Source organism: Aricia agestis, chromosome 17, assembly GCF_905147365.1.
Source record: "Aricia agestis chromosome 17, ilAriAges1.1, whole genome shotgun sequence".
Lineage (NCBI taxonomy): Eukaryota > Metazoa > Arthropoda > Insecta > Lepidoptera > Lycaenidae > Aricia > Aricia agestis.
Genome location: NC_056422.1, coordinates 10,139,723 through 10,166,221, shown reverse-complemented (window position 1 = coordinate 10,166,221; position 26,499 = coordinate 10,139,723). Strand labels below are relative to the sequence as shown.

The 26,499-nt window shown below is 36.8% G+C and overlaps 1 protein-coding gene across 2 annotated transcripts in view; it reads right to left on the bottom strand.

The window, feature by feature from the left end:
* The window catches only part of LOC121735552 (protein lozenge-like), a 62,120-nt gene that overhangs the window by 12,808 nt on the left and 22,813 nt on the right, over window positions 1-26,499 (bottom strand). For both annotated transcript variants that reach the window (XM_042126399.1, XM_042126398.1), the window contains exons 4-5: window positions 26,225-26,338; window positions 20,157-20,330 (exon numbers count right to left, since the gene is read on the bottom strand). In XM_042126399.1, the coding sequence (XP_041982333.1) occupies window positions 20,157-20,330; window positions 26,225-26,338 (288 nt within the window). The remainder of the gene's footprint in view (window positions 1-20,156; window positions 20,331-26,224; window positions 26,339-26,499) is intronic.

The following is a 26,499-nucleotide window of genomic DNA, read 5'->3' as shown; positions in this document are numbered from 1 at the left end:
GACACTCCTGCCAAAAAGTTAGAAACGGGCACCAGTGTTGCCATTTCAATTCGCTAATTCCCCCGTTGGGCACATCACACATTATAGGTGGAATGTATCAACGGCTGCATAAAACGCATTTGTATAAAAAAATATAGCCTCTGCCTTGTGGAGTCAAATATCGAGGCCTCAAGACACTCCTGCTAAAAAGTTAGAAACGGGCACCAGTGTTGCCATTTCAATTCGCTAGTTCCCCCGTTGTGCACATCACATTAAAGGTGGAATGTATCAACGGCTGCATAAAACGCCTTTGTATAAAAAAATATAGCCTCCGCCTTGTGGAGTCAACTATCGAGGCCTCAAGACACTCCTGCCAAAAAGTTAGAAACGGGCACCAGTGTTGCCATTTCAATTCGCTAATTCCCCCGTTGGGCACATCACACATTATAGGTAGAATGTATTAGCGGCTGCATAAAACGCTCTTGCATAAAAAATATAGCCTCCGTTTTGGAGTCAACTATCGAGGCCTCAGGACACTCCTGCCAAAAAGTTAGAAACGGGCACCAGTGTTGCCATTTCAATTCGCTAGTTCCCCCTTTGTGCACATCACATTAAAGGTGGAATGTATCAACGGCTGCATAAAACGCCTTTGTATAAAAATCATATAGCCTCCGCCTTTTGGAGTCAACTATCGAGGCCTCGGACACTCCTGCTAAAAAGTTAGAAACGGGCACCAGTGTTGCCATTTCAATTCGCTAATACCGCCCCCGTTGAGTTAGGTTAGGTTCACACATCACACATTATAGGTGGAATGTATTAGCGGCATAAAACGGCGTCAAAGGAGACTAATTACGGCCCTAATCAACGGCCTTGATTGTCACGTGTTTGCGTTAGACGCTGACGAGCCATTGTTATGGGCTATTACATGTACAAACAACTATTACAGGTATGTTGTGGATGAAGGGATAATCCAAGGTAGTGATGGGATTTCTTCTACGAATAATAAAAACTAAGAAAACGTAACCCCCATACTTCAACCGTTTTGAATTTGGTTCTTTTTCGTACACTAAGAAATATGCCAATAGCTAGGAAACACTATCCTTCAAATTTAGGAAATAAATCCGTTGACATTAATAATTGTTACTTATATAAAACACAAAATTGTGTACCGAATACATGCAAGTGAGTGATGCATAAAGTATGCATGTATTCGGATCACATTTTGTAGACTCGCGGACAAAATTTTTGACTCGTAAGTCGTATCTTCCTTAGTTTTTATTATTCGTAGGATTTCTTCCTGTTTTATTGTCTGGACAGTTGTTTTTCTGCAGTTTGAAAGAAATGAAAATGAAGAAGTTTCCAACGTCTTGTCGACGAAAAAGCCAAGGACCAAATAAGAGTAAAAGCGGAATAAGTTTGTACCGTTTCCGGTTTCGAGACTTTGTAAAACTAATATATTCTGGATTATTTTTGCTGTGAAACCATGATTCCTACTTCACAGATAAATCCGCCGTTTCATACAAAGCGCTATCGCATGACATCTTAGCGCTGTTCAACCCTTTGTATAAACTATTGAAAACATCAAACAAAAAAAAAAAAACAGCTTGTATTTTTTAAAATCATTAAAAAAACAACGCAATTCCGATACTACTCGCTTAATCGTTTCGTTGTTTTCGATGCAATTTCGTCGCGCGATGTTTTGACAGCGCGGACTGCGGGGGTGTTAATGTGACATAACCCGCGGGCGACGGCGGGGGGCGAGCCGGGGGGCGGGGGGTAGTAATTATCCCACGTCACCAACAGACCTAGGCTCCCTATCCGTGACTGTATGCTACAGCTTCATAAATACAAATTGTTGCCTCAAGAAATAAGTTATAGTATTAACACGGGCGTACGCAGAGAAATTTAGATCATTTAAGCTTAATTGAAATAGGATTTTATAAGAGACAATTAATATTGTGTCAAACTCTTCATAAAATTAAAGTTAGGAAGTGATTAAATCTCTTTGAGTATGACCGTAAGCCGTAGTAGCAAAAGGTGTAAGAAAAATAATGACTTACAAAGTAAAGAGACTAAAAAAAGTTAAATAAAAAAGACCGAATCAAGAAATAGCCATTAAATTAAAGTAATTCTTTTAGGGCTAAGAATTTTAACGCTGTGAAATTAATAAGCACCTTTCCTTAGTAGTAAATAATGCTTCAAATTATTCATGTGATGATAATATGATGATGATGCTTCTATTGTAAGCTCAAACTTAGCTTGCACTAGCGCGTGTTTAGATAAAAAAAACTAAATATTTCAATTACCAACAGAGCGGTTACCCTACTCCATTTGAAGCCACCCGCATTAAACATTTCCAAAAAGTTGCACATAATTACAATATCCATTTGAAGCGTATTACATTAACAAACCAATTTTATAAATTCTGTATTAATAGCAGAATAAAAGCATCGATACTGCATTAATGGCAAACAAAACATCGCGGTTTTTCCTATATCACGAGCCGCGTTATTTTACATGACATTTTATCATACGCCGCAGCCCGCCCGCCGCCCGCGCCACCGGACTCACCCCACGGCTTTTATTTAGACACCTAATTAAATATTTATTAAGTGCATATCTCAATTATACATTAACCTGATTTTAATTTCATGTTCGAGCGCACAAAATTAGGAACAGTGGATCAGACCGCAAAATGAAGTGGGTTTGTGCAAACGAGTACACTCGTCGAATCGAAATCATTATTGGGTACTTTTCATACATTAGAGCACCGACGGGTTAGCGTAAGTCAATTAATTTTACGTCATCGAATTGTGATGTTTAAATACTATAGGTTCACCAGAATCTGATGGCAAAAAGTGAGAAAATAAATTGACTCTAACAATATCGGGGTAATTGGAATAAAACATTTTGATCCTTTTTTTTTCATATAGCGGCTGATTATGAGTGTTAAACATGCAAATATAAATTCTTCTACATAAACTAAGCGGCATTAAGAAAAGTATGTTTAAAAAAAACAATCTCATAATATCATGAGAGCATACTGGGAAGTTATCCGTAAAGTCAACGAACCTTGACAGATAAAAAGTAAAAACTTTGAGGGTTGTCACAAACTGGTCCGAAGCTGTACAAGCCATAAGATTCCCACCCCGATTCCAGCAGGATCGCTTACAGTAACACTATACATCCGCCCGCGAAGCCGACACCAAAACTCCACTGACTTACTGGTATTTTTGTCATTAATCACTTTATAGTCTGTGATTTATTTTACTTTTTTTGCGATATTTTTTGAGGCTACAAAGGTGTACTTGAAGATCGATATGATTGGAAAACTCTGTGTATTCCAAAATTAATATTATTTATATGCTAACTTAACCAAATAACATACTAAGCCCCAATTTCACCAACGACTGTTAAAGGTAAGTCTCGAATTAGTATGTATAATCTTTTGTTTTTCTTATGAATGAAAGAGATGATATGACATTTTAACAAGCTGTTAATACTAACAGACGTTGGTGAAATTGGGGCTAAATATAAGTACTAAAGTCCCTCGTTTATTGTTCTCATTCCACGAGTCACTACGCAGGGGCCTGGGACACAGTTATCCATCTCTTTATCACCTCTAGCCTCTAGGTAACGTAGAGTCTATTTTATTTGGTAGTAGGTGAATTATATTTCTTCATTAGCTCCAACATTTAGGTAACGTCGAATCTATTTTATTGGGTAGTAGGTAGTAGCTATTTATTAGTCTGACTCTGTGGTAAAACTTAGGTGGTACCTATATCTAAAAGAGGCTGCCCTTGAAAACAGAATAGAAGCAGATTACTACGGACGAACATAAAATGTAAGCAATTTATCTTCGTCAGTAAATTTCGTCGGAGGTAAGAAGGCAATATGAAGAAAAATAAAAATCTAATCCTTTACAAAGCAAAAACGGTAAAATTGTCCGGTTGAGTGCGCAAGTCGCTTAAGACACGTTCACTGCGGGTAATGTAACTTGTTGAGATTACAGTTGTGGCCACTACACCAGCGAATTTTGTTAAGAAATGTAATATAAGAAAAGTTACGCTCACGGCTCAACTTAGTTATCTTTATAAGAAATCCTATTAAATAATAAAAAAAAATTAGTAAGGTAAATTACAATATATATATACGGGTAATATATATGGGTAAGCGAAGTGGGGATAAGCATATTTGGTTCCCGTATACGGTATAGATTAAAGTGTAGACGAAGTTAACTCAAAATTATTAAAATTTTTTTTTTTCAGGCTTTTGTAAGAAAATTCATAAAACAAAATATATATTTTATTAATATGGGCAGAATTTAATGAAAGTGAATTAAAATAATTTATAACGATTGGTTCCAAATAACGAAACTGTTTAGTGTTTAAGTTAATGACTTTTGATTCAAAGCTTATGCAATATAATCATTAACAACTTCAAGAAATCATATTATTGACGTCACACCGTTTTGACAAGGCTCTGTAGCTACAGCTCTTGTATTTAATGAAGTAGCTGATAGCAAAACCTTTGTGGCTAATCGCTACTGCTCCCGCTAAACGCCTTCCTCATGGCCCCACTAAAGGTATTGTTACAGGGAATGGATCCGGGCGATTGACGATCGTTGATACAGCCCGCCGCCCGTAACACTATCCGCTGCACACGCGATACGCGGGCTAGCGTTACATCTCGACTCTACACTCACAATGACATTCTTAGTCTACCTACTGGAATAACGCCTACTTTGGGGCTCCCACACATAACTGCGAATTCGCATCGCATCGCAAATATCTCCGACAAAATTCATAATAAAAATGACATTACGATGCGATGCGATGTGAATTCGCAGATTTGTGTGGGAGCCTTAAATCTTGTGTTTAGAGATTCAGAGCTATTTTGCCTGAGAGAGACGGACGAGATAAGGAGCCCATAAACCTAAATCTTATGCGCGGACTAGTATGCTATAGCGTTACATTTGAACTCTTTAATCTACACTCACAATGAAATTCTTAGTCTACCTACTGCCTACTTTATGCTTGTCTTTAGAGTCTCCTCAGAGATATTTTTTCTCCAAGATAAGGCTGAAATAGAGCCTTTATAACATACGCGGACTAGTGGGCAAGCGTTACATCTCGACTCTACAATCTACAGTCTACACTAACAGTGACATTACTAGGCTACTTTTTTTATTTGTTAATATTAAGAGTCGGTTCCAAGCAATTTTTTTCCGTGATAAAAGCCACATAAACCAAAGAATAGACTTGATATACGCGGAGTTCCATTTCGAAGAACAGCAACGCTGTAAGAATTCGAGACATTTGCGACGAATAAAGTCATTGTAATGTAACTTCAAAAGGTTGCATCCCAGCACAATAATTTTAGTGATAGTCGACCGTAGTTGATGTTTTTCAATCGTTCAAAATTATTTTGCCAGTCATTGGAAAAAGCACAAAAACACCATATTTATTAATGTTGCTTTAAAAATTTCCTGTTTTTAAAGTAAAAGAACGCCTGTTTTTAAAGAAAAACAGTCAGTTTTTAAAGCAACGTTAATAAATATGGTGTTTTTGTGCTTTTTCCAATGACCAGTACTGTCCAATCTACTAGTAATTTACCCTACTTACTTTGCCAAGCTCTACGTGATTGATTTGAATTAAAACCTTTTAATTTTACACAACAAAATAACGGCGAAATGGGGATAATATTTTAAATATTATCAACATCAAAATAACAGTTGTTTTGTTAATAACACCAAAACAAGTTTGTAAAATTATTTCACCCCAAAAAGTAGAGGAAATACAAATGGAGGAAATTGTATTTTCCTCTACGATGCCTCTACGAACATCGTAGCATAGACAAAAACGTTGAGGAAAGCTTCGCTCATGGTCAGTCGCGTAGCTAGGTAACCGAGCACCCTGGGACAAAAAAATAGGGCCCCAAATAATGGCGACGCAACACGCAAGATTTAAAATGTAGGCGAAGCCCCTCAACACAGGCGTATTTTGAAATTAGACGTGCCAGTTAACTTTTTCAGTCTAAGTTTGTTTAAGTTCAAAACTAATTAGTTGTTAATACTTTAATATCTAAAATATACCTCAGAAAAAAAATATAATGGATACGAATCATTTGCAATTCGTGGTTTGTAAATCAGATATTGAAAAGCTAGTGAGCTCGGGGGCCCCACCTTGTCCCTTAATGCTACGCCACTGTTTCGTGGTCAGTATGCCACCAAACCATATTTGGATAATATCTGGATTGTTCCATGGTGACCACGGATATACCAGGATAGTGCAGGTTATACAATAATTAACAAGATAAAATTAGCTTCCTGTCCAGCCTTTTCTGACTATTCAATAGCCAAATGAAATAATTTCACGAGAAAAAAGTCGACGAAATATTATGTAGGTATAGATCCAATGAGCGTCCGTGGTCTAATGGGTAGACCTTTGGTTCGCACTCTTAGAGGGTGCAGGTTCGAACCCGGGTGGAGGCGTGTACCTATGAGACATTTTCTGATCTCAAGTACATAATACGGACGCTCGTACGGGGAAGGAAAACCGATGTTTTCCTTCACCGAGGAAACCCGCACATAGTTGATCCCAGACGTATTGACTAGTTCTTTCCCCTGGACTAGGCCGACTATGATGCGAGAATGCCGTATGCGCTTGGGCAACCATACGGACATTTAAAAATCTTGTCCCAGGTGAGGAGTGGTTATTTTGCTCTGAAAAATACTGTATAAATCATCCATAACGGATGTAAAGGCCTAGTTTTTAATAGATCCAATATATGGCACGATCTTAAATATCTCGAATTGGTTAGGAAAGTACACAACTCCGATCCCGTATTAATAAGCTGCTCTTACGTTATGTTGTGCAGTGTGCTACTAAGGTTCGTAGTAAACTTACATTCCATAATTTCGACACCGAACTAAGAAATAATAAAATCGGCCAACTGCGAGTTTAACTCGCGCACGAAGGGTTCCGTATCTCAATCGAGCAAAAATAGGCTGAAAATTGTGTTTTTTGTATGGGAGCCCCCCTTAATTATTTAATTTATTTAAATTTTATTATTGACTATTAAAGTACAAATATAACTGAGTTATTCGTCAATATTTCAAGTGCCTATGTGTTGCAGTTATTGATATCGAGCAAAAACTAGCAAAAAAAAAAACACGTTTGTTGTAGCCCCCGTTAAATATTAATTTTATTTTGTTTAGCGACGTATTTTTTGAAATCCCAAAAATTTTTAATCTTGCAGGTTTCTGGCAATCCTGAGCACTACAGCAAACATCAGCTCATTTTTGAGCCGTTTGTGGAAAAAGAAATGTTACATTTAACCCTATTTTTCATTTCTAACTGCGCTGTCGCAATTTTCGAATTAAATGTTACTTGCACCAGGGGATAATGAATAGTTAGAATTTTCTCAACTTCGAGCAACTGCTCACCACTCCTCGTGTCCTCTCACTGGGATAATCGAATCATTGCCAGGCGGGCGAGCGCGCGTTTGGGACTAATGTTCTTTTACGTTTAGATTCCTGAATGCCACTTCATTTGTTGATGCTAATGCGTGGCGAGTCATGCCGTGTTGATTTCATCCTGATTAAATAAGAAGAAAGTTTTATTTAAAATGCTACCAATTAGAATGTTTAACCGCGTAATAGAAAAATATGTGATTAATTTGATAGAGTCATCTTTACTTTATATTTACACGAGCTTTTGCCCGCGGCTTCGCTCGCATTAAGAAGTATATTATATACAAACTTTCATCCCCTATTTTACCCCCCTTTATATATAACTTCTTAAGACTTAACTTCTTAAGACTAATTGGAGAATGTAAATGATTTCTCACCTCGGAAAGTAATCTCTATCCAGCATCTAGATATTTTACTATCCATATTAAAATACGGATTGAATAAGAAAAGCCGCTAATGTATTATCCTAACGAACGGTGAATGAAAACGGTGCGTTTCAAGTCAATTTTTTCCACAAATAGGCATGTTTTATGGGTAAATTGGACCACGATATTGTTGTTTAGCAATCAAATATCGGTAATATCGGGTCAGGTGGCTCAGAGCCTGCGGTCGGCACAGGATACAAGCTCGCAGTGTAATGAGCAACACATAAAGAAACCTTACAAATAAACCCACGAAAAAAACGAATCACATCACTATCCTTGAAGGAAAACCCGTATCGGATAGCGTCATTTTATCCCTTTCTAGCTGCATATATCAGAGAAGGATGGTAATCCCGATTTGTCTTGTAAAGGTTCGCGCACGCTATGCTGAGCCGCAGCGTGTCGGGGCCAGAGCGAAAAGATCGAACCGCTTGAGTACAGAAAATGATCGCATCACTATGTCGTGAGTTGAAACACAGGACTAGTATTACTACAAGGCGGGTTTGCGTCCTGCCCATTTACTTCCCAACAAGGGTGTGCTGCGGAATGCGGATTTTGGCAATTCACTGTACTCAAATCTATCAAGAATCAATGCACTGCTCTCCGCTCCGATACGCTGCGGCTCGGCATAGTGTGTTACACTTTAAGTGTACTACAATCAATTATTTTAACACGGCTACCTTCTGGTACGGATCTACATTATAACCAGTAATAACACATTATCCGGATAATCCACTCGGAACAGAATCGATTTGAGAAATTTGTGTTGTAACGATCATCTTTATTCGGTTTCATCCGATTTCCTGTTCTTAATTTGACATGTTTTGTAAATTGTAATACGATTACGCGTTTTGTAGTATCTTTTAAAAAAGTCTATCTTTTTGTCTTTAGACTAAACCTATATTTTGGCATCGGGTACACGTACAATATATTATTATTGTGCATGCATATTAAAATTATATTCTGTTCATAATAAGTTAACACTTGCTTTAATGTTTTCAGTGTTCTCACTGGTTTTTAGTTTGTATGCTAATAACTTGTTCTTTTATTTAGGTAACTTTTATTCTACTACAATTTTACGAAACATCTAATATAGCTTATGAACAGTTGATAATAATATTCACAAATTAACTTTTTTGTGTTCTTTTTACATAATATTATATTGTTGGTAACTCGCACGTGTATTCTTACACTTCATGTACTTTTTGGAATTTGTACTACTTTCTTACTTTTTAGTTTTTATACAAGTACTCAAGGCTTTAGTAAGGCTTCGCTTGACAGGTAGAAAACCAACTCAATTTGTTTACAACTTTTTTAAAAGTTTAATCAGTTTTAAATATTTTCCGATGTTGGTTGACTGATAACAAGTGGCATTATATTAACAAATTAAGAGCTCACCTGACTCTAAAAATCAAACATCGTCCTTCTCTCTTCACACTCACGCCCGTCTTTCATATGCCAGGTGACAAAGGACGACGCGGAATCATCGCCGAGTTAGTTTTACTTGAATAAAAGACGAACTATAATGATTATGAAAAAAGTGTTTTGAGCAAATTTAGGTTTTATCAATACCTTTTTAGATATTAAAAAATATTAAAGAAAAGATAGCAAACTTCGAAGATCCAAGCAAAAATGTGTCTAAAACAAGGTTTTTTGTAAAAAAGAAACTATCGAGCATTTTTTGAGTAATCGTGTTTTCGTCTTGAGCATTAATCTTTATGAACTGAAGTTACTTGTGTCAAAAAATCAGTTTTCTAGACCTTACAGATTTTGAGATCTAGGTTAAAGTGTGTAGTCAAGTTAGGGTCATATGGGCTCTTAAATGAAGACTACTTCTATGCGGTCTTAGTACAGTTGTACGGTCAGGAAAATCAATTACAAACCAGTTTAGACGACCTCTGTGGCTCAGTTGGTGGGCTGTTGGTAGCTCAAGCCGGGGTCGCGGGTTCGAATACCGCCGACGGAACAAAAAGTTTTCAAAGTTCCTGGGTCATGGATGTGTATTAAATATGTGTATCATATAATAAAAATCTTAAATATATGTATAGTATAAAAGTATTAAATATATTTCCGTTGTATGGTACCCGTAACACAAGTCCTTCAGGTACTTAGCACGGGGCTAGACTGACGTGGTGTGAAGCGTCCATAGATATTAATTATTATAATTATTTCTTCTGTCGACTTTCGAGGCGCCGGAGTTCTGGCCGATGGATGTAGTCTATCGGAGGTTCCGGGGGAGACTCCGGAACGAAGCGAGTCACGTCGTCGGCAAAATGTGACAGTGTTAGTTTTTAAGTATATATAAAATATGTATGTTATATTTAAAAGGTATTTGCTATATGGGCCTCTAATGCCCGAATTAAATGATTTGATTTGATTATTATTATTATAGTTAAGTAGATACACTCAGGAAAATTAAATTCTCTGGCTAAGTACAGTCAGGGGCCCTATCATGAGCTCTTAAATCCATTCACTTTACGTCCTTATACAGTCAGATAAGGACGTAAAAAGAATGGATTTAAGAGCTCATGATAGAGGCCCAGGAAAATTAATGCTTGAGTATAAAAGTTCCAATCATTCGAAGTCACTCTTCGTTTCAGAAAAGATAATTAGACAAACGAAAAACCGCAGATGGAAAACCGGTTTTTCGATTTTCGCGACAGATCAACCGCACTTAAGTATTCAAGTGGAAATAGAAAATAGTGGAACGAATTAGGGGCCCCCTTAATTAGGGGGGCTTAGTGCATAATGTATATTACACGGCGAGACGAGATAGACGAGACTTAATTGTAGCTATGAAAACCGTAATCGAAATTAGTCTATCGGTTTGTATGTTTGCTACCTTTAGTATGAATGAATGAATGAAATGAATGATGTATGTATGTAAGTATGGAGATACTATGAGTCTCGAACTGAGAAAATGTACGATTCCAGTGAAATTATTTCGATGTAACGAAATCGCAGGATACATCTAGTAACATTATAAACTTATAATTTGTAAGTTAGACTTTTGAAGCAGATTTTGTAGATTTCTGCTTTTTAGGGTTCCGTACCCAAAGGGTAAAAAGGACCCCTATTACTAAGACTTCGATGTCTGTCCGTCTGTCTGTGTGTCTCCAGGCTGTAACTCAAGAACCGCTATAGCTAGACTTCTGAAATTTTCGCAGATTGTGATTTGTTGCCGCTATAACGACAAATATCTACTAAAAACAAAATAAAATTAATACCTAAAGGGGCTTCCATATAACAAACGTGATTTTTTTGCTTTTTTTTGCTCGATATGATTATAGATATTGGCGTTATCGGCAATACATAGGCACTTGAAATATTGACGAAATACTCAGTTGTATTTGTATGTACTTTAGTAATTAATAATAAAATTTAAAGAAATTTAATTATTTAAGGGGGCTCCCATCCAAAAACACAATTTTCAACCTAATTTTGCTCTATTGTGGTACGGAACCCGTCGTGCGCGAGTCCAACTCGCACTCGGCCGATTTTTTAATTCTGTGTATGAGGTTTTATTGTTCTGTGATAGCCCTCATGCAGTGGCCGTTACGACTACATTACTGTCTACACAAATTCTACAATAAGATCGCACTCGATCTTATTGTATCTTATCCTATGAAAGTGAGTTTCGAGGCATGAGAATTGAGTCCCCGTTTATATTATTGAACAAGCAATTTACTATTAGAATTACTAAGCAACCTAAGGATAAAACGTAAATATTATATTAATGAATGAAACAATATACATATATATTATATTTGAAACAATGTGTTTAGGGGTTATCGCGGTCAAATGTGACCACAAGTACGTCATACTAAATATCCTCTAACGTAATATAGTTAGGAATATAACTGTTATTGTGTATGCCATATTAATATGAGTCCATTACATAAGTAGGTGTAATATGATTCGAACAAAAATGTATTCTAGTCTTTTATGAACATGCAAAAACTGCGAATCTACAAATGAATGTAAGTTTAGTGTAAATAAAATCACTTATGTTCCTGTCGTGCTTTACAATCGAAGACTGCCGATTTATGGATCGTAGATGGAATATCACTATTTTTTTTAATTCTTAGGGTCAATTCAGACCGCAACGTGACGCGTAGATGCATTTCTAAATTTGTATAGATTTGACAGATTTGTAAGACGGCTCACGCAAAGCACTTGCAGCTCTTCTGATGCTGCGAGTGTCCATGTGCGACGGAAGTTGCTTTCCATCAGGTGACCCGTTTGCTCGTTTGCCCCTTACTTCATAAAAAAAAGGCATCTACGCATCACGTGCGGTCTGAATTGACCCTACTTTGCACCGAGACGAAACGAGGGGCGATGCATAGTACTGATACAACGAACGAACGTTACTGAAATGATGATCGATACGCTTCTGACAATATCTGATCATCAAACAAAAAGCTAAGAATTACAATATTATTTGTTTGAGTTTTTTTATTTTCTATCGAACACACATAATAGTATTAAGTATATTTCCGTTGTCTGGTACCCGTAACACAAGTCCTTCAGGTACTTAGCACGGGGCCAGACTGACGTGGTGTGAAGCGTCCATAGATATTATCTATAATATAAAAATGAGTCGCTGAATGTGTTGCTAGGCGCAAAACTCGAGAACGGCTGAACGGATTGGGCTAATTTTAGTCTTAAAATATTCGTAGAAGTCCAGGGAAGGTTTTAAAGTGACACAAAGTTCACCGGGACAGCTAGTTATTATTATAAAATTACTAGCTGTCCCGGCAAACGTTTTTTTGCCATATAAAGTATTTCGCCCGTATTATTTTATTGAAGTGACTAAATAAGTATGTCACCATGGCAACGTCCATCGCTATCTCGTCGCACAAACATTGGTCGCGGTCAGTCTCGAGTTGTAATAATTTACTATTACTTATTCAACAAATGCACTTATCGATATAAAAAGTACCCAGTAGCCGATTCTCAGACCCACTGAATATGCATGTAAAATTTTGTTAAAATCAGTAAAGCCATTTCGGAGGAGTACGCGGCCTAACATTGTGACATTATACGTGGGAGAGCCATGCTTCGGCACGAATGGGCCGGCTCGACCGGAGAAATACCACGTTCTCACAGAAAAGCGGCGTGAAACAGCGCTAGCGCTGTATTTCACCTAGTGAGTGAGTTTACCGGAGGCCCAATCCCCTATCCTATTCCCTTCTCTACCCTCTCCTATTCCCTTCCCTACCCTCCCCTATTACCCTATTCCCTCTTAAAAGGCCGGCAACACACCTGCAGCTCTTCTGATGCTGCGAGTGTCCATGGGCGACGGAAGTTGCTTTCCATCAGGTGACCCGTTTGCTCGTTTGCCTCCTTATTTCATAAAAAAAAAAAACATGAGAATTTTATATATAAGATAAAATCTTTTTAATTGGTTGCGATTTTGATATTTTCTTAGCACGACACGACAACGATATAAACAACCCCAAAGGGGACGACATCTAGCCCACGTCCGATTACATCCCGCCGATTGAAACCGCAGCTGGGAGCCCTCGTCGATATTTCGTTATCAAATTTTCACACGCCCACCAAGATTGACTTTATTTGAGTAAGTGCAACCGCAGCGCTTACTGATTCTAATCGAAATCGGACGAACACTATTTCATCGATTCTTAGGGTTCTGTAACCGAATTACAAAATTAAAAGAAGATTTTTTTTAATCGACTTTCAAAAAGGAACGTTGTATGGCTCTACATTTTTCTTAGCAAAATAACGTTTGAGCTACAGCATGGAAAAAAAAAATGTTTTATGGTCTTTTAAAACCGACACAAATCTTACTTAAAATCCTGAGGAGTAAATCTATATATATAATCTTATATATATACAGGTTCTGTATATCTTATATATATATATATATATATATATATATATATATAAGATATACAGAACCTGTATATATATATATATATATATATATATATATACAGGTTCTGTATATCTTATATATATATATATATATATATATATATATATATATATATATATATATATATATATATATATATATATATAAAACTCAAAGGTGACTGACTGACATAGTGATCTATCAACGCACAGCCCAAACCACTGGATGGATCGGGCTGAAATTTGGCATGCAGGTAGATGTTATGACCTAGGCTAAGACCGACCGCTGACCGCTAAGAAAGGATTTTTATCCATTCCAAACCCAAGGGGTTAAAATAGGGGATGAAAGTTTGTATAATACTTAATACTAATAATACTTCTTAACGCGAGCAAAGCCGCGGGCTAGAGCTCGTCATCAATATATTGTAAAACAAATTTAAACATCTGATTATGACGAAATCGATAGCAAATTTATTAATTAAAAAAAAAATGACGCGTATGAGAATCATAACGGCTAGGATCTTTACTTCCCAAATTCCAAATCCCAAATTGTCAAATCATGCGGCTTCACAAACTTTAATTCCCACTACGGAACCCTCATTGAGTCCGATTATTTTTTTCACTTGTAACAATGGGTACGGTAGCCGTGTAATAGCACCCGATATCGATCATCGAGATTGATCAATCAGATCACCGATACCGGAAATGAGCCGCGAAGCTCAATTGAATGTTTTCCCAAATAACTTTTCATACAGGTGTGAATTTCTTTTTAATGGATCAATTTGTGTAATCATGAAGCCATCACCTTGATCGTGAAGCCATTATTTTTTCAGCTTTTCAAAGTGACGAATAGGGGTTGAAAAGATAATGTAATTTGTAGTTTGATTCATATTTTAGGCACACTCAGGTAGGATATAGAGTCATTACCTACGGTCATTACACACAATAGTTATTAGGTCAGGTAGGATATAGAGTCATTAGGAATTTATTAACCTTTAGAATATATTACTGAATAGTTGTAGTAACTATTTAGTAAAGTAAGTAACTGGTAAATGTAGCATTTAATCATAATATAATGTTTCGAAGCACGTTTTTATGTGCTTTCAGAACGAATGAAATGTTGTCCTCCATCGTTTTATGTACCAAAAAAACATAACACTTGGAATACGGTAGTTCTAGTTTAGGTTCCGAAGTTACATAAGCTACTTTTTGACAATAAAAACACATTATTTCTGCTTAGCTCAGGTGGGAATACTTTAAATGGTAGACCTGCCGAATTATCAAAATTATAGCCCTATCTAGCGGTTCTTAAAGCTATGGTCCCAGTAATGACTGTCGGCGTCTGTTTTTTCTCTCTCGCATTTGAAGTTATTGTTATTTCTCGTAGGCCATCCCGAGGTTGATGACCTGCTTCTGAATGAACCATTCAACTTTTTGTTTCATCAATTTTGATACGTGCATCATCGTTATAGATCTGGAGTGATGGCAATCTTTGTTGCATAAAGTTATAACACTTATAACTTACAACATGCTATATTAAATAAATGTTGTGTTTATTGTCTTCATTAACGTTAGTCGTTAACGAAACATGTTATTCTTATTTTTTTTAAACTATGTCACAATTTTACGTTACTTCTTACCAATGGCAAGCTGTTCAAAACTAGACTATCCAGAGTTTAGTTTTGAACCTACCAGCGGGGCTAAAATGGTCACATTTAGCAATTCCTCTCAATCAATTCAGCAAATGAATTGTCAAAACTGTCAAACTGACAAATGTCAAATCAGTACAAAAATACAGAAATGAATTGCAAGCAGAGTTGCATTTTGCGATTTTAGAAAAATGAATCATAATATGATTCATATCATGATTCTTCAAAGCGACCATTTTAGCCCCGCCGACAACCCGAAGGCCTGACAAAAGTTTTTAGACATTAATCCATTTCATCAGTAGTACGCTACGCTGTAAAAACCAATTATCAAAACCAAAACCTTTGCTCTAAGTAAGGACATGACGTTCAAACATCGCATACATTGTTATTGGAATCTAATCAGCATGGTATTGGCGAGTCGCAAGGTGTTCCATCAGGGCAGTAATTGGACGGTTCCGATTGTTGGACGGCCATTACAATTGTCGGCAGTGGCGGGGCAAGACCTAAAGATGGGGGCGAGAGTGTAACAAAATTAAGTGATAATACTTTAGGGTGTGTATGTGTTTCTCGTAAAGAGTTCACTGTGAAAGTAGCAGCGCTGAAAGACCAATTTTTTTCACTTTTGGATGACGCCAGAGAACGGATTTTGTCGAGAAAAAGAATTTTCTGATACTCAAACTTTTATTTATAAAACTTTTCATTTATGAAAATAAGAGTATCAAAACTCGTGGTCCAAGGGGCACGAGGTCCATGGACCGCGAGGCCGTGGGCGGTGGCCCACACCGCCCACGCCTTACGCCGCCTCTGATTGTCGGACGGCCATTACGATTGTCGGACACGTATTACATCCCAATAGGTTCAGGCTACCGACTTGATGATTTGTTGCAACACGTCTTCTGTATCATTATGGGTGTATGGATGGTTTAAATCGAATTGTTTTGCTGGTAATTTTTCTTGTATGGTTTTATAGTTTGGATTTATATTTGTGTGAATGTGTATATCGCGCGGGAATCGTACCTTTTTCAGGGATAAAAAGTATCCTATGTCCTTTGCCGGGACTCAAAATATCACGATACCAAATTTCAGCTAAATCGGTTCAGACAGACAGACACACTTTCACATTTATAATATTAGTATTGATGGGGGGATAAAAGTTCTAACACTCTGTAAAAAGCTTTATTTGAATTGTGCCAAAGTTATGAAAAAGCGATTGGCAACTATCATGTTTTGTATGAAATCTTTTAGTGATATGTTGTGAAACGCTAAAGATAATATAAATGCAGTATATATGCTTATTATAAACATATTTTAATACAACATAATATTAAACTATATGGCCACCTCTATCTTATATCTTTACGTGGGAGAGCCATGCTTCGGCACGAATGGGCCGGCTCGACCGGAGAAATGCCACGTTCTCACAGAAAACCGGCGTGAAACAGCGCTTGCGCTGTATTTCGCCGAGTGAGTGAGTTTACCGGAGGCCAATCCCCTACCCTATTCCCATCCCTACCCTCCTCTATTCCCTCTTAAAAGGCCGGCAACGCACCTGCAGCTCTTCTGATGCTGCGAGTGTCCATTTGACGACCTCTGTGGCTCAGTGGTGAGCGCGTTGGTAGCTCAAGCCGGGGGTCGCGGGTTCGAATCCCGCCGACGGAACAAAAAGTTTTCAATGTTCCCGGGTCTGGATGTGTATTAAATATGTGTATGATATAATAAAAATCTTAAATATATGTATAGTATAAAAGTATTAAATTTATTTCCGTTGTCTGGTACCTGTAACACAAGTCCTTTAGGTACTTAGCACGGGGTCAGACTGACGTGGTGTGAAGCGTCCATAGATATTATGATTATTATGGGCGACGGAAGTTGCTTTCAATCAGGTGACCCGTTTGCTCGTTTGCCCCCTTATTTCACTGTTACACCTTCATACTGATGAAGCATTCAACAAAATTTTTGACCGACCGTCTTTAGTCTGCAGTCTTCGCGGCCCTTAAAACTACTGTAAGAGTGCTTTTTTAACAAAACTTAAAACCTGCTCTGCTCTATTAAGACCTAATCAAGAGCTAATCAAGCAAACAGTTGACATGCGCGGGCGCAGGATTAGTAACAGCTAATAACCTCCATTAGCGCAGATTGCCGCTGATGGCGCGGGCTTGCCGAGTGTACGCCCAAAAACATGGGCTAGGAAGGTGTAGACAGGACAAGTAGAAAAATAACTAGATCGTTTAGATTTTTTTTTTTTTTTATTAAATAAGTGGGCAAACGAGCAAACGGGTCACCTGATGGTAAGCAACTACCGTCGCCCATGGACACTCGCAACATCAGAAGAGCTGCAGGTGCGTTGCCGGCCTTTTAAGAGGGTATACGCTCTTTTCTTGAAGGTTTGCAGGTCGTATAGATACTACAATATTACGGACATACACACTTTCAGACGGTCAATGACACCTCTCTTCTGTCATGTTAAACACCGTCCAGACTCCAGAGCCTGTTTGACAGCGAAGTTAGGAATCAAAATGTGTCCGTCAACCGCATCAGTTACGAATATTATTTACTTTAACTGTAACTAAATGAAGATTATGACATATGACTCGGGAGATTCATGCTTCGGCACGAATGGGCGGGCGTGACCGGAGAAATACCACGGGCTCACAGGAAACCGGCGTGAAACAGCGCTTGCGCTGTGTGTGAGTGAGTTTATTGGAGGCCCAATCCCCTACCCTTTTCTCTTCCCTTACCTCCCCTATTCCCTTCCCTACCCTCCCCTACCCTCCCCTATTACCCTATTCCCTCTTAAAAGGCCGGCGACGCACCTGCAGCTCTTCTGATGCTGCGAGTGTCAATGGGCGACGGAAGTTGCTTTCCATCAGGTGACCCGTTTGCTCGTTTGCCCCATTATTTCATAAAAAAATAAGCCCCGTACATTATCTGTCAAATTCTTCATTAAATTGAAGTTTAATCATCATTACAATATGTCTCCTTCCTCTGAGTGCGGGCGTTTGTATTTTAACATTGTGTAAGATACCTTAGCATTGAGGTGTTGGTTAGCTTAAAAGTGTTGCTATTTGTATTTAAATAAATATTATTCACAATATGACAGATTCTATCTAATAAAAATGAATCATAAATTTTGTTGGTCTTCCTAAAAACTCAAGAACGGTTGGACCGATTTTCTAATTATTTTAGTCTTAAATATTTGTGGAAGTACAGGGATAGTTTATATTAGGTGAGAAGTGATAATATGATGTTCGTCTGCCTGCCTAGCATACGCCAACGAGATATCTCACTCTCGAGATAATTAAAAACTACTCGTCTCATAATGTCAAAATCTCGACATTATCTCGACAAATCTCTATTAAAATGTGTTATTTCGATGATAGATCTACGCGAGAAAAATGTTTTACATATGCTAGGGTCAATAGAGATGAAGAGACAAACCATCAAAAATCGAGAAAACATGTAGCGTGAGATATCTCGTTGGCGTAATATGCTAGGCAGGCAGGTCATCTAGTTTGTTTTTATATTTAAAAGACGAATTAAAAATGAGCATGCTCTATATTCGCTTGTACTTACATATTTTTACTATTTAATTTTAAATAAGGACGAAGATAAGTGGTACATGTGTAAGGGCAAAGTAGGTCAAATGATTAGTTATGTACGCACAATAAACATATTGTTGCCCAAAATATAAAAAAAAGTACATAGTATAGTAACAGTCAGGAGTCAGGACCTATTAATTATTTATTTAATAATATGTTAATAAATATAAAATCCAGAGCCAATATAATTATTGTAAAGCCGTCACCTAGCCCAATCTGTTAAAATTTATTTTTATTTCTGACGTAGTAGGTAATAGTTTTAGATTTTTATTATTATTTTGATCTTTGATTTCTTAACATTATTTAATTTATTTTAAATCGAGACATACCTAACTGATTTCAGGATGACCAACTTTTTTTATGCCGAATTACATCCTCCGTACGCACAATTCACGTTTATCATTTCTTCAAGTTTTGTCTTAGAATGTGTGATATTCTGTGCCTTGTCTACTAGATTCATCGGCATACAATTTTCAGTTCGTCGGCAAATAAGACGGCAGTTAGAGGGTCGTGATTCCACTGGTAATAATGTATTTAGCACACACCGAGACACTTGCGTAGTTATTTAGGACATCATTACAGCGAAATTATGCGCTAGTGCCGACGACTGGTGTCGTTACCTGTCATTACTTTTTTCAATTACGATTAATGTTAGAAATGAATTATGAAATTCGCGAGATGGATGTTGTCGTCTCCCTCTGCAATTATGAAGTTAGTGATGTGACAGTGTTTGTCGATAAAAGTTTAACGCTAAATTACTTTAGCGATGAATAATTACATTGCCAAATGTGTCGTCTTTTATAGGAGACGAGCTGTCCTGGTGAACTTCGTGTCACTTTAAAACCTTCCCTGGACTTCTACGAATATTTTAAGACTAAAATTAGCCCAATCGGTTAAGCGGTTTTAGCGCTACTAACACAATTAAAAATCCATTTATATATATATTATAATAATGTGATCCTAATAATTATTTGAATACATAAGCAACAATTTTTTATAATCGTCTATTGTCGTTGTTGGTTTATTTGCTTAGGCGACGAGGATAAACAGTGTGCTAAGTTGCATACTGTGTTGCAGAGAAATACTTTACCTTAAAACTTAAATGAACCGAACAAAATCGTGTCAATAATAAAAACAATAATAAAAACATACATACCATCGCTAGGGATGTTCGCGTTCGTTTTATACTCTCTTTCCTCATGTGAGAGAGATCTGATGCTTCTCGTGGAGGATTTGTACTCCATATCCCGGAGCAGCATGGAAGAACTCGGAGAGATGAACGGCCGCTGGTAACTTATCGACCGAATTTGGTGGCTTGAGGTATTTGTACCTGGCGAAAAAAAGTAATCGATAATTTATTTACGCTGGATCAACCTCGTCAAAAGTACACAGGTATGCCGTATGGCCCTTGTGCTAGGCGATAGAAATTGAAAAGCATCCTTATTTCAATCAGGAAGATGGCTGGGTTCTGAACTATTTGGTATCCAGTGATTAATAAACAAAAGGATAAATCTAGAATACCACGGACGTACCACGACAAAGTCCGTAAGTAACTGTAAAAGTGTAGAGTACTCGATACTCGATAGTTCGCTAGCACATCACTATCATAAATAAATTGGTATAATGTGAAAAGTAAATATTTCTGTGGCGCAGACTGAATAACCGATGATATAATAAATGTAATCTATTTCATTATATCTGATTCATATTATGTTGTTGCTATATGTTTAAGTTATCAGCTAATTAGCTGATTTATAATATAAACGAGAATCATCATCATCATCATAATATTATACAGGACGTACTGGAACATAGAACTCATTAATAGAGTATTTATTATTTCTGTATGGCGTTGGGGTGTTTCTCATACAAACATAAAAGTCGAAAAAAACGTAAGACTTACTGCAGTAAGTAGCGCTGCTAATTTTAAAGTGAACTTTATAAAACTCTATAAAATATTATACACATCCTAAAGTATTATCATTTTCGTTTGTTACACTTTTTGAAGTTAAAATGGTGGGTATAGATTTTAAGAAAAGTGTGCGTACAGAGGAATAAATATTGAACTTAAAATTTACGATCCTCATTCCTCATTGTCTTCGTAATATAATTTGTTCATGTGTCAACAGTGTTTAATTTTACGATTTACAAATGTTGGGAAAGAATTGGCCAAAAATGTAATGCAAGAGGAAAATAAAGTTGAAATATTCATTCGTTAACAACTTTACACGAAAAAATCTATTCCTATGACCTCATACTTAGCGTAGTTTGTGAATGAGTTCCAATTTCAAATTTTAATAAAAACATCACTATGTCATTATTTATAATTTATCATTATATCGGATATCAATTAAATTAAATATGATTTTTATAACCCATAAAGAAATCCTAATTCTCTCAGTGCAAAAAGAACGGACGTAATTTTTTCAACTTTCTTTTCAACTACATATCAAAAATAAAGGCAGGGAAAGGACCCACAGCGAATCGCATTTTGTTCCTTCGTCAAAAATAAATAGGCATGTGTCAATCAGCTTATTAGGATAGTTTTTTTTAAATAACAGACTGCGGGCTTCGGAAAAGGCACCGACGCAATTATAGCGGTTCCTGTTTGAAAAAATGTGCAGATAATTAGTTTATGAGCTTACACAATACATCGATACAGCAATTATGTGAGGCCAGCGCAAACAAGGTACTTTGATACCTTGTAGGGATGTGCTGTTTTTTATCGATACTTTTAAATTGTTTTTTTTTTTGTTAAATTTTACTTTCGATATTTAGTATCGTTTTGTTCAATTGTATTACAATGTTTATATTGTGCCAATTTGATCTAGATATAATATTTTCTATTTTAAGTAACAAATGTATTATTTATTAGTGTATAAAAAGAAGATACACTTTACATTTAATAAGTATTAACAAGTAGATATTTTGATGTTTTATCGTTAGAAAACAATAATTTTATACTAGTATTGTCAAACTTATTTAATTTTAAGAAAATCAATATAAACTGTGGTTTATACTTTTAAAAATAAATTACAGAAGAATAATTTTCTGCATTAAAAACGGAATCTCTATGTTACTTATTTGTAAATTATTATTCAATTAACTTTTAGATTTCAATTTACTTTTTAACATGCATAACTTAATAAAGCGACTAAGAATAGAAATTACTTAATAAATTACTTAATACAAATTACTTAATAAAGCGACTAAGAATAGAAATAAGCGACTAAGGGTAGGTTGCACCAGAGGCGTTCTTAGTTAAGGTTAAGGTTATCATCAAGTTTTTTAAAAGTTACAGTTATAGTTAAAGTAAGTTGGTGCAACCCACCCTTGCTTTACTTGATTATTTTATCATCACAATACATTATAATTATCGATACTCTCTATCGCAGCCCTAGGGAGGGTCAGCACGAAGCGGCTTACACCGGGGCACCAAATTAAGACTATTAAGTAAAACTTTTAAGTCCCTTGTGCAGATCTTCCGTTCTTGTGCCGCGGAGTTAGGAGCTTATAAGTTTGTCTTTTGTTGTTCATCAGTATTAGGGGGATTGTCGTTTTTATGAGATGCGCTGATTACAGCATAAAGGGTTCATTATTTTAATGATCTATTTGATAACATTCAGTCTGTTTAAGCCTTTATGAGATAACATTGATAGAGCAATGTAGAGCGTGTTGACCAATGGAATAATTTTACTAAGTTTAGTTTTGATCTTGAAATTTTACACTACATTGAACCTGGATTGTCTATTGTCAATTTTAACTACTATATTTTTCTTTTCATCTTTTTTTTTTTTAAATTCTTGTTTTTTCAAAGTGTCCTCAATTATTAGGTGGTGATTGTCACCACAGGTAGATGTATGATAGCTATTAATATGATGCGCCCAAGCCGTGACCGCTTTAAATGGAATTAAGGATTAAATTAACAAAACTGCAGTTTGCGAGACTAATTTAATATTTCTTGAAACCTTTGCGTGTCGTCGCTGTATTTCTAGAATAATCAGAGTTTTTAAAGCGCTTTCTTAAACCCTCAAACCAGGACTACAGCATATTTAAGCGCATGACGTGTCTAGGCCATAGTCTTTATGCGCTAACTGTCTTGATTTTTATTTTCGGAGCTTATTCATATGTCCCTTAAAATCCTCAATTATTCGGCGGTGTGGTGATCCCACCAGCTACTGTGACCACGTCGAGGCCACGCAGAGGACAAAAGTAGCAGTTGTGGCGTGCGTGTCTACGTGTTATTATTGACGTAATTTCACTATTGTCCGCCACCGGCTCTGCCTAACATATGGTGTAACGTGCCTTTTTCACCGTCAGCCAATTTCGATAGCTTCTTACAACTCAGTTTCGCGTGACTGGTAGCGGATGGCGGAAGTATTAAACGGTTTTAAAAAATATGCTTTTTCTATATGAAGGATCTGCTGTACGATATCCTAATATGTAAAGAATAACTTATCTGATATTTTTGTACATATCCATCGTACAGTAGGTAAGCAGCGATGAAACTATCTGATAAGTTACTCGTCTAGGCTTAAGAATTCATATTAACAAATTTTTTAACAATATAGAACATAATGGCCAACAACTTCACAGGATCCTGAACTTTGGAAAGAGAGAGGGGAGGCCTTTGCCCAGCAGTGGGACACTGTAGGCTGATAATAATAATAGTAATAATAATAGAACATAATAATTATCTAAACCCAACAAATCGCTTTTAAAAGTTTAAAACTATATTATACTGAACAGCATTTGTAGTTAATATAGCTTAAGTTAAATTCAGTTTCTATAGTATTGAATTATATAGAACTCTAGATTTTAGAGTCTTACAGAAAGGTGTCAACAACGGCGTGAAACAACGCGGTGAAAATTTTAAGGAATACTATAGCTTTAAACTCATGGTAGAGCTACAGAAAGGCAACTGATATTGCGTTCGGTTAGGTGAAACATTTTAGTAACTTTTTAAACAATTGAAATAATTGACTGCACACGTATAACAGCGTTATCATAGACTCCAAAAGTATACGTCCTTCGTTGACCTATAGCTGGTCCCGTGGGAAGAAACCTGTTATCACGGTGATAGCGCGGCCGCAGCCGATAGCATATCACGCACAAAACAACAATGTAGCAAGTCGAAAAACCACAAAATCGAGCTCTCTATGTATTTGAATAGACAAAAATTTTCCACATACACCACGAAGATAATACGCCTGGTATTGATATTCGAGAAACCAAAGATATGGCGTGACCAAAGATATTGTGGGTATTGAAACAACTTTGTCGTGTGTGTATCGCCGGGGAAAAGGAGGAATCCTATCCTTTTTAAAATTTTTTTCAAAAAACGGGGGAGGTGTAGTGTGTGTATCGCCTCCCTCCTATATGAGTTAGGATAAGTAGTTAATAAAAGCAGTTATTAAACTTAATATTTCGCGAAGACAACTCTCTTTCACTCTGTCCCCCCTAAGACTGACGTTGCAACTTCACTAATAATAATTCTTATAGGTAATATAAGCTTCGTTCTTTATAAAAATAATATACTTCATTTAGTGAATTTGTAACAACTTTCTAATTAAATGAGTAATGAGACTAGATGACGCCTGCAACTCCGTTGCGCCAAAATTAATTTATCGCGCGGGAACCGTGTATTTTCCCGGGATGAAACCCTATGTCCTTTACCGATACTCAAAGTATCTCCATACCCTGCAAAATCGGTTCAGCGGTTAGGGCGTGAAGAGGTAACAGACAGACAGACAAACAGACGGACAGACAGACACACTTTCGTATTTATAACATTAATTCATGGTAGGAGTTTTTCGTCGATTCAGAAAAACTTGCTATTTTGACTTACCACAGTGTTGTATTGGGATGCGATATGAAAATAACGATAATAATAGGACACATTTTAATTATTTGCATCTCTCGCGGTTTTTGTCACATGTCATATAATATTGGCGGTACGTTTAATTTAGTTATATAATGAATGTATAATTAGTTTACGATAGTGTTTCATAATTCATTAGCGTTAGTCGATGCAGTGACAGGTAACTGCTTTTCAAATTGAGTTTTGATAGTTTTAAATTAGTTGTAGAATTTGTTGTGATGTAGAAATCGTTGTTACCCACTCGATATTTTGGTTAGCATGATTGATTTTGATTATTGAATTCAGATAATGACTTTTACTTAGCTATCTCTATTCTCTACTGTATAGCAAACGCAAGCACATATACTAATAATAATATCTATGGCCGCTTCACACCACGTCAGTCTGGCCCTGTGGTAAGTAACTGAAGGACTTGTGTTACAGGTACCAGACAACGGAAATATATTTAATACTTTTTATACTATACATATATTTAAGATTTTTATTATATGATACACATATTTAATACACATCCATGACCCAGGAACTTTGAAAACTTTTTGTTCCGTCGGCGGGATTGGAACCCGCGACCCCCTTGAGCTACCAACGCGCTCACCACTGAGCCACAGAGGTCGTCGACTATACTACACTACTACATCGACGATACTAGCTCAGCAAGCACACGAAAAGTTATAATATTATGATTTATGCAAAATGAAGACTTAAAATGTGTTGTAACTTGTAAGCTCACTTGCTTCAATCTGGTTAAAGTTTGTTTTTTTTTTAATAAAATAAGGGGGCAAACGAGCAAACGGGTCACCTGATGGTAAGTAACTTCCGTCGCCCATGGACACTCGCAGCATCAGATGAGCTGCAGGTGCGTTGCCGGCCTTTTAAGAGGGAATAGGGTAATAGGGGAGGGTAGGGATGGGAAGGAATTAGGGGAGGGTAGGGAAGGGAATAAAGTAGGGGATTGAGCCTCCGGTAAACTCACTCACTCGGCGAAACACAGCGCTAGCGCTGTTTCACGCCTATTTATTTCATTTCTAATAATTAAATATCCTGTAACTCTACCTCGTCCTTAAAGAGGAGGATGACTCAGACTATAACTCAGACTAACACAAAATATACGGAGGCAGTAAATTTTCTTCTTATTACAAAGACACAAGTTCCACGTTACTGTAAAGTACTAGATGACGCCCGCAACTCCGTTGCGCCAAAAATCGTTTATCACGCGGGAACCGTACATTCTCCGTGATAAAAGGTATCTTATGTCCTTTCCCGGGACGGGAAGTATCCCCATACCTCAGCAAAATAAGTTCAGAAATTTGGGCCAGAAAGAAGAAGAACAGAAAATAACTTACTAGTTTTAGATCTCGGCTCCCGTGGTCCGTCCACGGTGACCTTGATGGCTTTTTGGTATGTCGTCACCTGCGGCGGACTCGTCGATATCGTAATCGTAAGAGAGAAACTCTTCCCTGAAAAAAAAAAGGTTTAATAAAAATAGACGAACAAACGGGCCCTTATGGAGGGTTCCGTACCATTAATATATGCTATGCTTGATTAGTACAAAATAAAATATGAAAATCAATAAGTAACACGCTTAGATTATATTTAAATATCTCCTGTGAAATTGTGC